The 16,104-nt window shown below is 39.3% G+C and overlaps 1 protein-coding gene across 1 annotated transcript in view; it reads left to right on the forward strand.

Annotated features, from left to right (window-relative positions):
- Nucleotides 1-15,105, forward strand: part of LOC125238181 (Y+L amino acid transporter 2) — a 41,157-nt gene extending 26,052 nt beyond the window's left edge. The window contains exons 6-12 of the mRNA XM_048145456.1: nt 1,600-1,693; nt 2,123-2,264; nt 2,867-2,997; nt 3,485-3,653; nt 7,541-7,634; nt 8,932-9,090; nt 14,858-15,105. Coding sequence (XP_048001413.1) covers nt 1,600-1,693; nt 2,123-2,264; nt 2,867-2,997; nt 3,485-3,653; nt 7,541-7,634; nt 8,932-9,090; nt 14,858-15,105 — 1,037 coding nt within the window. The remainder of the gene's footprint in view (nt 1-1,599; nt 1,694-2,122; nt 2,265-2,866; nt 2,998-3,484; nt 3,654-7,540; nt 7,635-8,931; nt 9,091-14,857) is intronic.
- Nucleotides 15,106-16,104: the final 999 nt, after the last annotated feature.

The raw sequence follows: 16,104 nt of genomic DNA on the forward strand, positions 1-16,104 counted from the left end.
TATTTCATTTAATTTAGAAATGTGAGCAGCATTTGTTAAACGCCGAATGCACTTTTCGAGGATTTCGTACGACCCCCTCTTAAGTGTAACACAAAAGTTTTCCCCTCACTATAGCGAGGAAACTACAACGCAAAAAATGCGTTTATCACTGCTTCCAGTAGTTCCACAGGTGGTAAATCATCTTTATTATTACTAGATTCACCTACTTTTATCAATTTTAAAGCAGTTATTATTACTTTATTCGAGGTCAAATTACTTTACCCACTAGTGGATAAAATGCGTTTTTACCCGCTGGTATTAAAGGACAAAACACGTGATTCCGAGCTAGTGAGGGGAAAAATATTTTATACCATGCACAAAATAAAGCATCAGATAATTATAAGAAAAACAGCAACAGAAGTTATTAATTTTAACTCCAATTTATATTTTACTAGCTTTTGTCCGTGGCTTCGCTCGCGTTAGAAAGAGACAAAAAGTAGCCTATGCCACTCACCATATCTTCAACTAACTCTACTTAAAAAATTACGTTAATTCGTCGCCGTTTTACCGTGAAATACGGACAAACAAACAGACACGCACACTTTCCCATTTATAATATTAGTATGGATAAATCACAGAAATATATAAAGTAAATCAGTCGACCGTGACGTCACTCCATTCGATTTCATATTAATTCCATATTAGCAAGTCGTTCAAAATCGTTTTGACAGTTCTTAAAAAAGCTGATTTGAATAGGAGGAAAGTAGCCTATTATTTTACGCTAAATTTAGCCACATCGAAATCAGTTAAATTTCGACTTGCCAAAGGTCATCCAACGTGTCAAATCCATTTCGGTCGGAAGGCGTCGGCGCGCCTTATTAGAAGATTGCCCGGTTCCGCCACCGCTGAGCTTATAGCCAATTCAATTGTGGACTCCACACGGCGATATTAAAAGGTTAAGTGGTTTGAAGCATTTCTTAAAGATATTGTACCATTTAAGGCCACGCCTAAATTCAAAAACCGTAAATATTTCCTGGCTTTGGTTTAATAAATAAATAAATATTAAAGGACATTCTTACACAGATTGACTGAGGCCCACGGTAAGCTCAAGAAGGCTTGTGTTGTGGGTACTCAGACAACGATATATATAATATACAAATACTTATATACATAGAAAACATCCATGACTCAGGAACAAATATCTGTGCTCATCACACAAATAAATGCCCTTACCGGGATTCGAACCCGGGACCGCGGCGCAGCAGGCAGGGTTACTACCGACTGCGCCAGACCGGTCGTCGAAGGTGGTTTGAAGAAAGAAATTCGGAGATTCTTCTAAATTTTTGGAGATGTTATTTTACTTATTTTAATCTGTTTTGATTTCGGGTAACCACGGAATACCATAAATGGTGTAGGTATTTTATCCGAAAATGCAGGCGACAAGGTTGAGTGGAGGAAAAGAGGGGAGGCCTTTGCCCAGCAGTGAGACACCAAAGCAGGATAATAAAAAAATGGAAAAATAGGTACCTACAGCTTAGTATTTTATAAATGCCTATAAGCGTAAGCGTCAAAAAGTAATCATCTACTAACTAAATAAATATGATCCATTATTGTTTACAGGGCAAACCCAGCACTTCACGTTCGAGGGCACATCGAGTGACGTCACATCCATCTTTCTCTCCTTCTACTCGGGACTCTTCGCTTATAACGGATGGTACGTCATGAATTGCTCTGTGGGTAACTGTTACCTACCTAATTGACTTCAGTATAGTAATTGCCGTACAAAAGGGACGTCCCAATGGGCTGATTAAGTGTCTAATTTCTGTGAGAATATGTACTTATGATGATGACAGATCGACTGAGAAGTTGAGTTGAGGTTGACACAGTAAAATATTATAAAATCTGATTTTTCTTTTTTTAATACTGAAAAAGTACCTCTTAAAGAGTTGGCAACGCACTGCTTCTGGTATTTTGGCGGCGGCAAAAGCATGTCACATACGATCCGTCTGTTCGTTTCTCATCTCTCGCTCGTTCATCGTCTCATAAAGAAGGGACCGTTGTGAAACGCTCCAGCCTACGTCTCCAACATTTTATTAGGTGAAAGTCTATAAAATGATCTTACCTCACTTCTCTCTATCTACAGGAACTACCTAAACTTCATCATCGAAGAGCTAAAAGACCCCGTCCGCAACCTTCCACGAGCTATCGGGATCTCCGTTACTTTAGTCACTATCGTCTACACTTTCACCAACGTGGCATTCTATACCACCCTTTCACCCACGGAGGTAAGCAACCTCCCTACTTCTAATTGACCATAACTCCCAAAGCTTAAAGTAGACCCTACATCATGAAAAATCCAGGGACTCATATACCCCAAGGCCATGGATGGAGTGACAGATTGAGAAATATGGTCCACTCTCCATATAAAATTCCGAAGAAAATACACGTCCGAAAAGACCAGAAGAAAGCCCGAGGAAACGTTGAAATCACTTGAAAATACAACGAGGCAAGGCTTCTCCTTGTTATCCATATAACTGTCAACATTTTGAAGTACATTTACTTTTATTTACAAATTTTACAATGTTTAGGTACGTTGTCACCAATATGGTCATGCTCTCGGTCACATAGCATTTTACTGATCGCCATTTAGAAGGCGAGTAATCTTTATTATTAGCATCTTAGGAATATATGACCTTCATAATTACTGCCTGAAATTTTGCACATTTTCTACTGAGCCGGAAACTAAAGGAAATTTTGATATTGTTTCTCTGATACTCTTTAGCCGAATAATGGCAGAAAATGACCTAAGAAAAGGTGAATCTAAGTAACTGCCCCGTGTCTTTATGCGTCCTTAATAGTAATTTTAACAAACCGTTCTACTTTACAGATGTTGGGAACCCCGGCGGTAGCTGTGATGTTCGCTGAGCGGTTGTTCGGAGCGTTTGCGCTCTCCATCCCGCTGTTCGTAGCTGCTTCAACCTTCGGCGCTGTCAACGGTGTGCTTCTGACTTCTTCTCGGTAAGTAACAAACAGATAAAAGTGAACTTTCCAGAGGAGTACTGTAGTTTAGTAAAATGTTCATAGCAATTTTAACCAATAAGTACTTGGGATCGGCGCAACACGTCCTTTTCTTCCATAGGTATTAAGTACCTCTCAATCGGATGTCATCTCATCATTCCCTTACATTCGTTTCATATCATTTCTCACACAGTTCATCCACCTTTTATCAGCTTTCCTTTCCCGCTTTCTCCTTCCACATACATCCGTAATACCAAGTAATACTCTAAAATCTAAAAATTAACTGTTTTTGGGAGAAGTAGTACACATCTTCAAAGCTATGATCTGCTCCTTTCTTCCTTTAATTTCTCTCTCTCTTTTTCATTGTTATCTTCGACCTAGGTTTAAAGGCGCTCGCTCGCACTTCGCATTTGATTTTCTCGATACTGTAAATACTTACTGTACTTGTAAATTCTGCTATTATAACAGTTTCTTTTTAAATTTCCAGCCTGTTCTACGCCGGAGCAGCCCAAGGCCAGATGCCAGAGATGCTAACCATGGTGTCATCACGAGCAACCCCGGCGCCGGCTGTTCTCGCTGTAGCCTTGCTATCCCTGTTATACCTGATGAGTTCAGACATCTTCGTGCTTATCAACTACGTCGGCTTCGCTACCTGGGTAAGAATTCATTAAGTATCTAAATGACAGATGATGGCAACGTCCACTTTTCATCATCACATCTCTCTCTAACGACAGGGCGCTCATCCACACACCTTGCAACATGGTCGCGTACCGTGCGGTTTCAGAGGAATTTCCTCCCGCGGACGCTCCGGCTGCCCTGTCGAGGTATTCCCGATGAACTACAGTATGGGGTTCTTCAAAAAGGGAGTGTACAAGTTTCTAATCGGTCGGCAACGCGCATGTGACACCCCTTGAGTTGCAGGAGTCCATAGGTTACGGTGACCGCCTTCCATCAGGCGGACCGTATACCTGTTTGCCACCGACTTTGGTATTAAAAGAAAAAGATGCCAGCCGACCTAGCTGAAGTGACAATCGTTGATGCTACGTAGCATTCGCAACACAATCAATCGAGCTCTTTCTCGCCACTATAGAAGAGATAGAGAGAGCTAGCTACGATACGCTTACGAAGTGTAGTCGATTCATGCGCGGATCCGGGGGGGGGGTCATGTGGGTCATTACCCCCCCTGGAGCCTAAGTTGGCCATACAAATAGACCACGTGCCCACCCCCCCCTGGGGCTCCAGGCCTTTACCACGTGACCCCCCCTGGGCACGAATCTGGATCCGCGCTTGAGTCGATTGCGACGCAAGCTAGGTATCCAGAAATGCTCACCATGGTTTCATCAGGAGCAACCCCGGCCGTACCTCATGAGTTCAGACATCTTCGTGATTATCAACTATGTCGGCTTCGCTACTTGGGTAAGGGAAATAATCAAGGCAGTCTGAATAGTAAAGTCATCCTTTTTTTTTATTATTATGGACTGATCGGCGATTGACCCTAGTCACACCTGATGGGAAGTGAAGACAGAGTCTAAGATGGAGCTCACCGATTCAGTAATAGCCTATTCACTCTACGTTTAAAGAGACCGAGGTCGAGGTCGTATCCTCTTGATAATTGAGATGTCCTAGTGAAAATCAGTATTGTGTCAGATTTAAATGGTATGGTTTTGGCAAATCAACATGTTATCTTTATGTCTTAAAGGAGCTAGAAGTTTTAATATTTGCCTATTGGTACACCACCAGGAAAGTTCGAGGTTTAGAAGTGTTTACAATTTCAATATCCCTCCAAGTCTAACCACTACTGACCCTAAATTGGATTTTAGCACGGACTACGCATTACTGTTGCATAGTTGCTTTGGAGGGTTAGTAACTCCAGCACGGGAAACATGGTCGCGCGATAGACGATAAAATAGCAGGCCGACCCTATCGCACTATTAGTAAGTGCGATAGGGACGGCCAGATGTTTTATCATTTATCGCGCGACCATAATTGCCTGCCTGTAAGTATAATGTATTTCTGCTGGTATAATCAGAGATATGGTGCAGTCGTGCTCCATATCGTTCCATAGTTTTTTTTCTCTATCGATTAAATAGGATCGATTGAGAGAGAAAACTACGTCTCCTGGCTGGGGCCCATTTGACGACCGGTCTGACTCAGTCGGTAGTGACCCTGCCTGCTAAGCCGCTGTCCTGGGTCCGAATCCCGGTAAGGGCATTTATTTGTGTGATGAGCACAGATATTTGTTCCTGAGTCATGGATGTTTTCTACATATGTATATAAGTATGTATTTATCTATTTAAGTATGTAGATTATCGTCGCTTAGCACTCATAGTACAAGCTTTGCTTAGTTTGGGGCTAAGTTGATCTGTGTAAGGTGTCCCCAATATATTTATTTATTTTATATTAAGTATTTCTCGAAACTGAAAGTTACAAGTTACAAGCGGAAGTCTCTTTCCAACTTGTCATATTAGACTTTGACAGCCACTTGTAAATTGTAACTTGTAGCTTCGAGAAATGGTCTGAAATATTTATTTATTGGATGTATATCCTCATTATCGACCACTCGTTGCTTCTCTCCAAACTATCGCGCTACGGCTTCGAAGGCAACTTTCTTAATACGATCGCCTCATTTCTGAGAAACCGACAACAAAGCACTGTCGTCCATGACTCGAAGTCGAACCTTGAACCTGTAGGAGATTGCGCGGTACCGCAAGGATCTATGATGGGTAATAACCTTTTCCTAATATTAGTTAATGACATAATGACAGCATGCTCTGACCCTGAATATATTATGTTCGCGGATGACACGTGCATTATAATAAATGCAGATAATTTCAACAATTTAAAAACTACAGCAAATAAAGTAATGCATAAAGCCCCGTATTCATTGTAAACATTTGTTGAGCAACCTTGTTTAATCAACATGTTGCTGAGTTGCTGGCAACATGTTGCAGGCAACACTGGGTGTTGCAGAGTTGCTGACTGCGTGTTGCAGTGTTTTCGCTTGTCGATCAAAAACATCAGTTGATCAACTCATGTTGACATGTGCATACAGTTCTTGCAACTTTTCTAATAAACATGGCGGTAGTTTGGGACAACGACAAAATAATGCAATTAATAGAATGCAATTAAGATAGCCAGTCTTGTTTCAGATGAAACTGGTTGACGAAAATTTGTCGCTTTTTTTGTTATTGACGGGCTAATTAACCCTAGAAGATGTTCGAAATCACTTTTTGACATTCTCATAAAGTTAATAAAGGAGCCATCTCCCATTTTAAGATCACTTAATAAATTTTGCCTTTGTAAGAGGTACTTCCGTATCCATCATCTTTTTTTCTTTTTCCGGGGTTTTAGGTTATACGCTAGATACACAAGAGAGCACAACAACACGACTTCTTCAGGCAACATTTTCACGCAGTCTGCGGTGTGGACAGGAGGTCATGCCGTAAACAAAGTTTCCCGCAACTTTGTGCCATTTCATCAACAAAATTGATCAACTGTTGGTCAACAAATGTTTACAATGAATACGTGGCTTAACATTGCCAGGTGGTTTTCATCTAACGGTATGATTCTGAATATAGAAAAAACTAATATTATGCACTTTCAACTGCGAAACACTGGTATATGTCCGCTAGAAATATATGTAAACAATACTATGCTTCCCCAGGTCGAGCAAGCTAGATACCTCGGTTTTACCATAGACGCGGGTCTAACCTGGACCCCCCATATAGATACGGTTTCTGACAGGCTGGCGTCGGCGTGCTTCGCCCTTGCTAGACTCGCCCCATCTCTAACACCCCAAAACCTCAGAATAGCATATTACGGGTACTTCCACTCAATTTTAACACAAGGTGTAGAACTATGGGCTACTGCTGCCGAATGCAATAGACTGTTTAGATTGCAAAAGCGAGCCCTTAGGATAATTTCAAATAAACCATATGATTACCCAGCGCAGTCGTTATTTAAAGAACACAAAATCCTCACGCTGCCATGTGTCTATATATTGACTGCATGCAAGTACGTGCGGTCCAATCTAGGGTTGTACATGACCCGCGGGCAAAGCCACGGGCGCAACACGCGCGGCGAGCACCTGCTGCTGGTCCCGCGCCGCCGCCTAGCGAAGGCTCGGAAGTCACTCGGTGTCATGGGTGTAAAGATTTATAACACACTTCCGAAAGAGGTCATTGACTCACCTAGTGAGGCTATATTTGAAAATAAACTTAAAAAAATGTTGATTACATCTGCTTATTACACAATAAACGAATTTATATTAAGAACTACTAGGATGTCAAACTAAAATGAATTCTCTTTAACATAAATGTTGCAAAATAAAAAACTCTGTAACGACTGTAACTATAAACTAACTCATTAACTTAACTATAAGATAAAAAAAGATGTACCTAACTCACTATAATTGGGCCTAGCAATATACTAGTCTGTTTAGTTAATAAGAATTATTTATTATTGGAGTGACATGTAAAATTACTTATAATTTTATCAATAAAAATCTCATTTCTCATTAAAGTAATATTTGCATTATTTACAGTTGAGCATCGGCGCAGCGGTGGTGTGCCTGCCCGTGCTGCGATGGACGCGGCCCGAACTTGACCGCCCCATCAAGGTCAACCTCTTCTTCCCTGGTGAGTGAACACTTCGTTATTGTCAGTGAAAGGGAGAAATTAGTCGCAAAAGTGGAGAATAACTGACTAGATTATATCGCCTGGCGCAATTATTTACCACGTCATTAGCCGGGTCCACACAGAGCGAGGCAAACGTCCATTGTAGACATGCCTTGGCCGAGGCAGATTGCTTCCCCGAGCATAACGCGCGTACTACCTCGGCCAAGACACACCTACATAACACGTTTGCCGGGCGCGGAAATTCTTTATATTATATTCCTTAAATTAACATTAACAGACTAGCTAAACATGTCAATCGTACACAGGAGGCTATAAACATGGTACATTTATATAAAATAATGTGGCGGAACATAAAATAGTGTAGGTATCGAACATAAATGTGTCAGGGTTTCGAATCCCGGCCTGAAATAAAGTTTTTGTATTTTTTTTTTGTACTTATACGAGTTTTTTTTTTGGGGTCCGTAGTCAACAAGGAACTCTTATAGTTTCGCCATGTCTGTCTGTCCGTCCGTCCGTCCGCGGATAATCTCAGTAACCGTTAGCATTAGAAAGCTGAAATTTGGTACCAATATGAATATAAATCACGCCGACAAAGTGGTAAAATAAAAAGTGGAAAAAACGTTTTGTTAGGGTACCCCCCCCCCCCTACATGTAAAGTGAGGACAGATTTTTTTTCATTCCAACCCCAACGTGTGGTATATTGTTGGATAGGTATTTAAAAATGAATAAGGCTTTATTAAAGTCGTTTTTTGATAATATTAATGTTTTCGGAAATAATCGCTCCTAAAGGAAAAAAACGTGTCCCCCCCCCCCCCTCTAACATTTGAACCATATGTTTAAAAAATATGAAAAAAATCACAAAAGTAGAACTTTATAACGACTTTCTAGGAAAATTATTTTGAACTTTATAGGTTCAGTAGTTTTTGAGAAAAATACGGAAAACTACGGAACCCTACACTGAGCGTGGCCCGACTCGCTCTTGGCCGGTTTTTTTTTAATCTAAACACGTGATTTAATAAAATAGAACCGGTCGCCCAGATATTAAGTATTCATAAGTGGACGGTCTTCGTCTTCGCCAATTGACCTTACACATCTTTGAAAATTCGAGCTCTTGGGCCTATTACTTCACTTTGTTAAGTTTGTTACCATACAATCATAATTACTCTCCGCTGTGTTATAGAGAATAGAATAGTTATGCATATGCCGACGCAAAAACGACGGGGTGTTATAAGTTTGACGTGTCTGTCTGTGTGTCTGTCTGTGGCATCAAATTTTAATTTTGTGGTTATTATTTCAGCAATATACATCATCGCAACACTTCTCGTGGTGATCGTGCCAGCGATAGCGTCCCCCGCCGAGACCGGTATAGGCTGTCTCATGATCCTGACTGCCGTCCCTGTCTATCTTCTACTTCTGCACCCTCGCACGAGAGTGCGAGGTATGGCGTCTCTCACTAGTAAGTACATACTATACATACATACACTCACATATATCCATATTATTCATACGAAGTAATGTAATAATTTTTAATGTATTTCAACCATTTTCTTGTTAGTTGTTTGTCTTTTTTAATGTTTGCATGTTAATTTAATATAGAAATTTAATGTAATTGGTATGTGTATACCCAATTTCAAAATAAAATTGTACTTTGTATGCCTATCGGCGAAGCATAAGCGCTCTGACAGAATTTTGTACCAACATTGTTACCTATGTTTACTAACAAATAAATCGTTTAAATCGTTTAATATTATAAATGGGAAAGTGTGTGTGTCTGTTTGTTTGTCCGTCTTTCACGTCAAAACGGAGCTACAAATTGACGTGATTTTTTAAGAGGAGAAATAGTTGAAGGGATACTTTTTGTCTCTTCCTAACGCGAGCGAAGACGCGAGCAAAACCTAGTATTATAAAACTCACTCCTGTATTCCCAAAGGGGGTATTTCAGTGCCACTTAGCAACTTAGGGGTTGAAGGAAACGAGACTATGATATTAACAATAATAAACGAATTTTTAATGAAATAGGAGGCAAACGAGCATACAGGTCGCCTGATGGTAAGAGATCACTGCCGCCCATGGACACCCGAAACACCAGAAGTGTTGGAGGTGCGTTGCCGGCCTTTAAGATGGGTGTACGCTCTTTTCTTGAAGGTTTGAAGGTCGTATCGGTCCGGAAATACCGCAGGCGACAATTCATTCCACAGTTTAGCTGTGCGGGCCAAGAAGTTTCTGGAGAAACGCACAGCAGTGGACATAACGGTGATATTGCAGTGATAGGCCGGCAACAGACAGTCTTAAAATTCATAATCTGAAAAATCATAATGCACGGAGTTCTATACAATTTTGCAACTGTCCACACACACTCTTATTATGAATTTTCAGATTGATCTGAGAGATTGTATACAAATCTTCTCTTTCAGATTATGCATTTTAAGACTGTCTGTTGCTGGGCATAGGTTGGCTCGCCAATATGGATATCACACTGTCTTTTCTAAAGTAGATGGCGCTATATGACACCATAACATAAAGCTAGGAACATACTACGCGGACGTCCGTCGTAAATCGACCGCGACCGCGACCGATCAGTGTGCACGGTCACCAAAACATCCAGCGAGCCAGATTTCGATTCTTAAGAGCGTTATAACATTTCGGCGTCGGGCGAAATTAGGTATTTTACCCGCCGCGCGAGCCCAATATGCCGACCCTTTCTAGCACGTCTTATCACTCGCTCGCACTACAATAATGGACAAAACAATCTTGATCCTTTCTATGGAATTTTGATAACAACCACAATCTACTATCTCGATATAAACTTTTGATTTCTAATAAACATTATTTTGTACGAAAATACTAGAATGTAGCGCAAAATAATATCAATTATGTTAAAATTTATTTAAAAAATTAATTATAAAAGTAGATCCCATCCCAAATATTTGCTTTTGTTATATGAAAATTACTGTAATGCTGTATTATGATTACCTCTGTAATCCATTCCTTTGGAATCGGTATAATATAGATTCCTGTAATATGGATTCCTCGGTAATCAAGTACTTAAGTAATCTGAATTCCACTTTACTTCGATTCCAGGCTTATTACTTTACTTCTTTATGTCACTCAAATTGTTTTTGGTTTACATGTCATTCTAGCATTTTCACTTTCACATTTCAAGTGCATATACCACGAGTATAGGTTTTCGGGTGTGCTGATTTAAAAATTAATGACCGATTTGGAATCTGACATTGCTGACTGTCACTTTGACACAAAAGTCGTCATGGGTGTCGTAAAATAGGTTTTAGGGGGTGCTGATTCCAAAATTAATGACCAATGTGAAATCTGACATTGCTGACTGTCACTTTGACACAAAAGTCGTCATGGGTGTCGTCAAATAGGTTTGCGGGGGTGCTGATTCCAAAATTAATGAACAATGTGGAATCTGACATTGCTGACTGTCACTTTGACACAAAAGTCGTCATGGGTGTCGTAAAATTGGTTTTAGGGGGTGCTGATTCCAAAATTAATGACCAATATGGAATCTAACATTGCCGACTGCCACTTTGACACAAAAGTCATCATGGGTGTCGTAAAATAGGTTTTAGGGAGTGCTGATTCCAAAAATAATGACCAATGTGGAATCTAACATTGCTGACTGTCACTTTGACACAAAAGTCGTCATGGGTGTCGTCAAATAGGTTTCCGGAGGTGCTGATTTGAAAATTAATGACCGATTTGGAATCTTGACATTGCTGACTGTCACTTTGACACAAAAGTCGTCATAGGTGTCGTCAAAAAGGTTTCCGGGGGTGCTGATTCCAAAATTAATAACTATTTTGGAATCTCACAGTGCTAATTGTCATTTTGACACAAAAGGAATCATGGGTGTAGTCAAATAGTTTTAGGGGTACTGATTCCAAAATTAATGAAATGATTTAAAAAGTCATGACCGATTTGGAACCTGACATTGCACAGTACCCCTGGAAACCTATTTGACAACACCCATAACGACTTTTATGTCAAAGTGACAGTCAGCAATATCAGATTCCAAATTGATCATTAATATTGAGATCAGTACCCATGAAAACCTATTTTACGACACCCATGACAACTTTTGTGTCAAAGTGACAGTCAGCAATGTCAGATTCCACATTGGTCATTAATTTTGGAATCAGCACCCCTAAAACCTATTTTACGACACCCATGACGACTTTTGTGTCAAAGTGACAGTCAGCAATGTCAGATTCCAAATTGGTCATTAATTTTGGAATCAGCACCCCTAAAACCTATTTTACGACACCCATGACGACTTTTGTGTCAGAGTGACAGTCAGCAACGTCAGATTGAACATTGGTCATTAATTTTGGAATCAGCACCCCCTAAAACCTATTTTACGACACCCATGACGACTTTTGTGTCAAAGTGACAGTCAGCAATGTCAGATTGAACATTGGTCATTAATTTTGGAATCAGCACCCCTAAAACCTATTTTACGACACCCATGACGACTTTTGTGTCAAAGTGACAGTCAGCAATGTCAGATTCCACATTGGTCATTAATTTTGGAATCAGCACCCCTAAAACCTATTTTACGACACCCATGACGACTTTTGTGTCAAAGTGACAGTCAGCAATGTCAGATTCCAAATTGGTCATTAATTTTGGAATCAGCACACCCTAAAACCTATTTTACGACACCCATGACGACTTTTGTGTCAGAGTGACAGTCAGCAACGTCAGATTGAACATTGGTCATTAATTTTGGAATCAGCACCCCCTAAAACCTATTTTACGACACCCATGACGACTTTTGTGTCAAAGTGACAGTCAGCAATGTCAGATTCCAAATTGGTCATTAATTTTGGAATCAGCACACCCTAAAACCTATTTTACGACACCCATGACGACTTTTGTGTCAGAGTGACAGTCAGCAACGTCAGATTGAACATTGGTCATTAATTTTGGAATCAGCACCCCTAAAACCTATTTTACGACACCCATGACGACTTTTGTGTCAAAGTGACAGTCAGCAATGTCAGATTCCACATTGGTCATTAATTTTGGAATCAGCACCCCCTAAAACCTATTTTACGACACCCATGATGACTTTTGTGTCAAAGTGACAGTCAGCAATCTGAGGTACTACATATTTGTAATCTGAAAGTAATCAAGTCAATAATTTCAGTTATTTTGAATCGACTATGATTCCGAATTATTGGTAATAGTAATTATTGTATAGATGATTAGTGATTCCTTTACATGTAATGGTAATTTACCGTTTCACTTGATTACATTACAAGTAATCTGACACCCAGTAGTGGATTACAAAGTAAAATCAAGTAATCGTGTAATCCGGAATCGATTACGATTTCCCCATCTCTGGGTTTAGTTATATGGTTCATTGGTACTGGTGACCACCATCTGGCTCCATCATCAGACCCTGAGTACCACCTCTTGTCAAAGGTCTTGTTGAGACGAACCCAACGAGCCTAAACACGAAGTCGTTTACTTACATGGTTCACTGGTACTGGTGACCACCTTCTGGCTCCATCATCAGATCCCGAGTACCATCTTGATGTGTCTTATCATCTTGACCGTATTGTAATTTTTACATATTTATCATCATAACGTTGTAATACTTTAACATTCAAACATAACAAAATATTACAAAAGCAAATATTTACGGATCTAGGATCAAATTCGTTGGTCGCTGTTTACACACACACAATGCGAGGATAGCCCGTGTATAAACAAGGCGTCCGACCCACACAACGATAAATATTCTCGACGTTTGCGATCAAAACTCGGAGAGCGAAGTGACATACGTCTCACCTATACGAGCTCCGGCGCGGCACTGAAATCGCAGGCGTCCGTCGCCGGTCAAATAGCGACAGGAAGGCTAGTTTTCAAAAAATTGGCAAAAAATCATTATATAATATTATAACGACAAATGGATAACAGCAATTTAAGCAGATTGTACAGATTATTTATATACTAAAATAACTTCGATAACATGTAGATTTTCGGAGAAATGATCACTTGTTTCAATGTATTTTCAAGACAAAATTGAGTTCGTTTTACTTTCAATTTCTCAATTTCAAAGGATTAAATGATAAATATTGTTTAATGGGCCTTAAGTACAAGATATTTGGAACTTAAATTTACCTCATTTATGAGAGTGAGCTTATCAAATTGTAGATAATAAGAGCTCCGAATTCTGTGCTTCACGCGGTTTTTCCTAAACGAGCATCAGGAAAACAATCATTACTAATTGAAAAAGCTTTTTTTCCATATGTTTTTTAATTAACCGACAGTTAATAAGATGTTCTAACTGAAACAAGTACTTTCACTGTCTTTTAGTATGAGTAAAGTGTACAATTTTGTCGATAAATATTGTGCATTTTACAATATATCGCCTTTTTTGTCATAGCGCTCTTAGTAGCATCTCATTATGAGTAATTTCAAGTACATTATTTTACATTCCAATAGTATTACATTTTAACATACATAATAATAAAAATCGGACTTAAATAGGTTTGTATGGTTTATTCATAAAACCTATTGGGACCATCTCATATAAAGACGAGTTTCGTGTAAAATGTTCTTTTTCATGGAATAATTGTAATTTGAGATTAAAACTGAGCTGCAATCTCATTATAACGCTTTATTATGTTCATGACCTCGAAAATGACAATACTTTCGTAATTATGTATTATAAATAGTAGCTTTTATATATATCTCAATTATAAGAGATTAGGCACTAACAGGCAGTTGTTAAAGACGTGTTTACACGAAATATATCTGTGGTCCTTCGAACCTGATGAATGAGATAGAAGAGTGTGCTTAAAAAATACAAAAACATTAGTGACTTGACTTGTTGCTCGTTCACTTCATATATCTACAAATTCTGCACTTACGTCCATTAAGTAGGTAATAAAGTCCTTTAATTAAAAAGTAAGGGCAAAAACCCAGTTAATGACCAATGACATGAAATATAGGGTCACGGTAGATAGGCAGGATCTACAATATGTCGACCAATACACATACCTGGGCCAGATAGCATCCTTCGAGGACAGGCAATCCAAGGAAATTGATCAACGCATCAAGAATGCCTGGAAGAGCTTCTGGTCCGAAGGCGTTAATGAAGGGTAACCTTCCAATTGCGCGTAAACGCAGACTTCTCGACATGTGCATCCTGCCTATCCTAACCTATGGAGCCCAAACATGGTCATTGACAGAAGCCCAAAAGTCCCGACTCAAGATTTGCCAGCGAGCAATGGAGCGCAGCATACTTGGAGTCCGTAGAATCGATCGGATAAGGAACACGGAGCTGCGCTCCAAAACAGGTATCACAGATGTTGGTGTGAAGGCAGCCAAGCTCAAGTGGGATTGGGCGGGACACGTCTGTCGGATGCATCCGGAGAGATGGGCCAAGGTACCGAATGGGTGCCACAAACTACCAGAGGCCGAGGTAGACCAAAGATGAGATGGCGGAAAGACCTGGACTCATTTTGTGGCGGCTGGCGAGAGCATGCACGGAGCCGTGACGAGTGGCGGAATACAGGGGAGGCCTTTGCCCAGCAGTGAGACACACTATAGGCTATTAAAAAAAAAAATTTAAAAAGTAGCCAAATTAACATTCTTCAAATTTCTGTACAGTAGCTGTTAAAATACCTTAGTTTTAGACATAAACTTGAAAAGAGAAAAAGTATAATGCTTTTTAACAACTGTCTGTAAGTACAGGTTTGTAGTTGGTAGCAGTGTCTAAGGGCAACAGAGCATTAAGGTGTTTGACCTGGTTAGCTCACTGAATGCATTTATAAAATCATTTCATTAAAAAAAAACACTATTTAGTTTTTTAAAAAAAGTCATAAAAATGTGACCTTTCATGAAACGAGTCCCAGTTCTAATCACGTCAAGGGCCATACTTTAGAGTATAGCAATAAACTATTTTACTTTAATAGAATAATGTGAGTCAGTTTCTGATAAAACATTTTAACTTCAAAAGTCGTTGCCATTTTTTTTTTCAAATAATATGTTTTGGCTGTGTCTACTTTTTTAAGCCTCCCAAAGATTCATCTCTTGTGTTAATATTATTTATAAGCGTAGTGTAAGTAATTAAGTACATACATGTATTGATTTTTTAAATATTTTTATGCTTTTTGATAGATTTTTTGTTTGTAATTTTGTATATAATGAAGAAAAACATACGAAACATTCCAAAATACAAATGCCTCGATTTTAAATTGTTGGTATTTTTTTATTAAATATAATCAAATTGATAGGTTAAGGTTTCGTGAAAAATTTTTTTGCTCATTTTAATTTAAAATTGTGTCGCTTAACTTCAAAACTGGGTAAATCCATTTTGATTTAAGGTTGATTATATAAAAAATAACTATTTTTATCTGAAAGATAATCAACCTTATAGAAGAATGGATTTACCCGAGTTTGAAGTTACGCGACACAATTGTGAGATTGTATTTTA

This window comes from Leguminivora glycinivorella, chromosome 23 (assembly GCF_023078275.1).
Source record: "Leguminivora glycinivorella isolate SPB_JAAS2020 chromosome 23, LegGlyc_1.1, whole genome shotgun sequence".
NCBI lineage: Eukaryota > Metazoa > Arthropoda > Insecta > Lepidoptera > Tortricidae > Leguminivora > Leguminivora glycinivorella.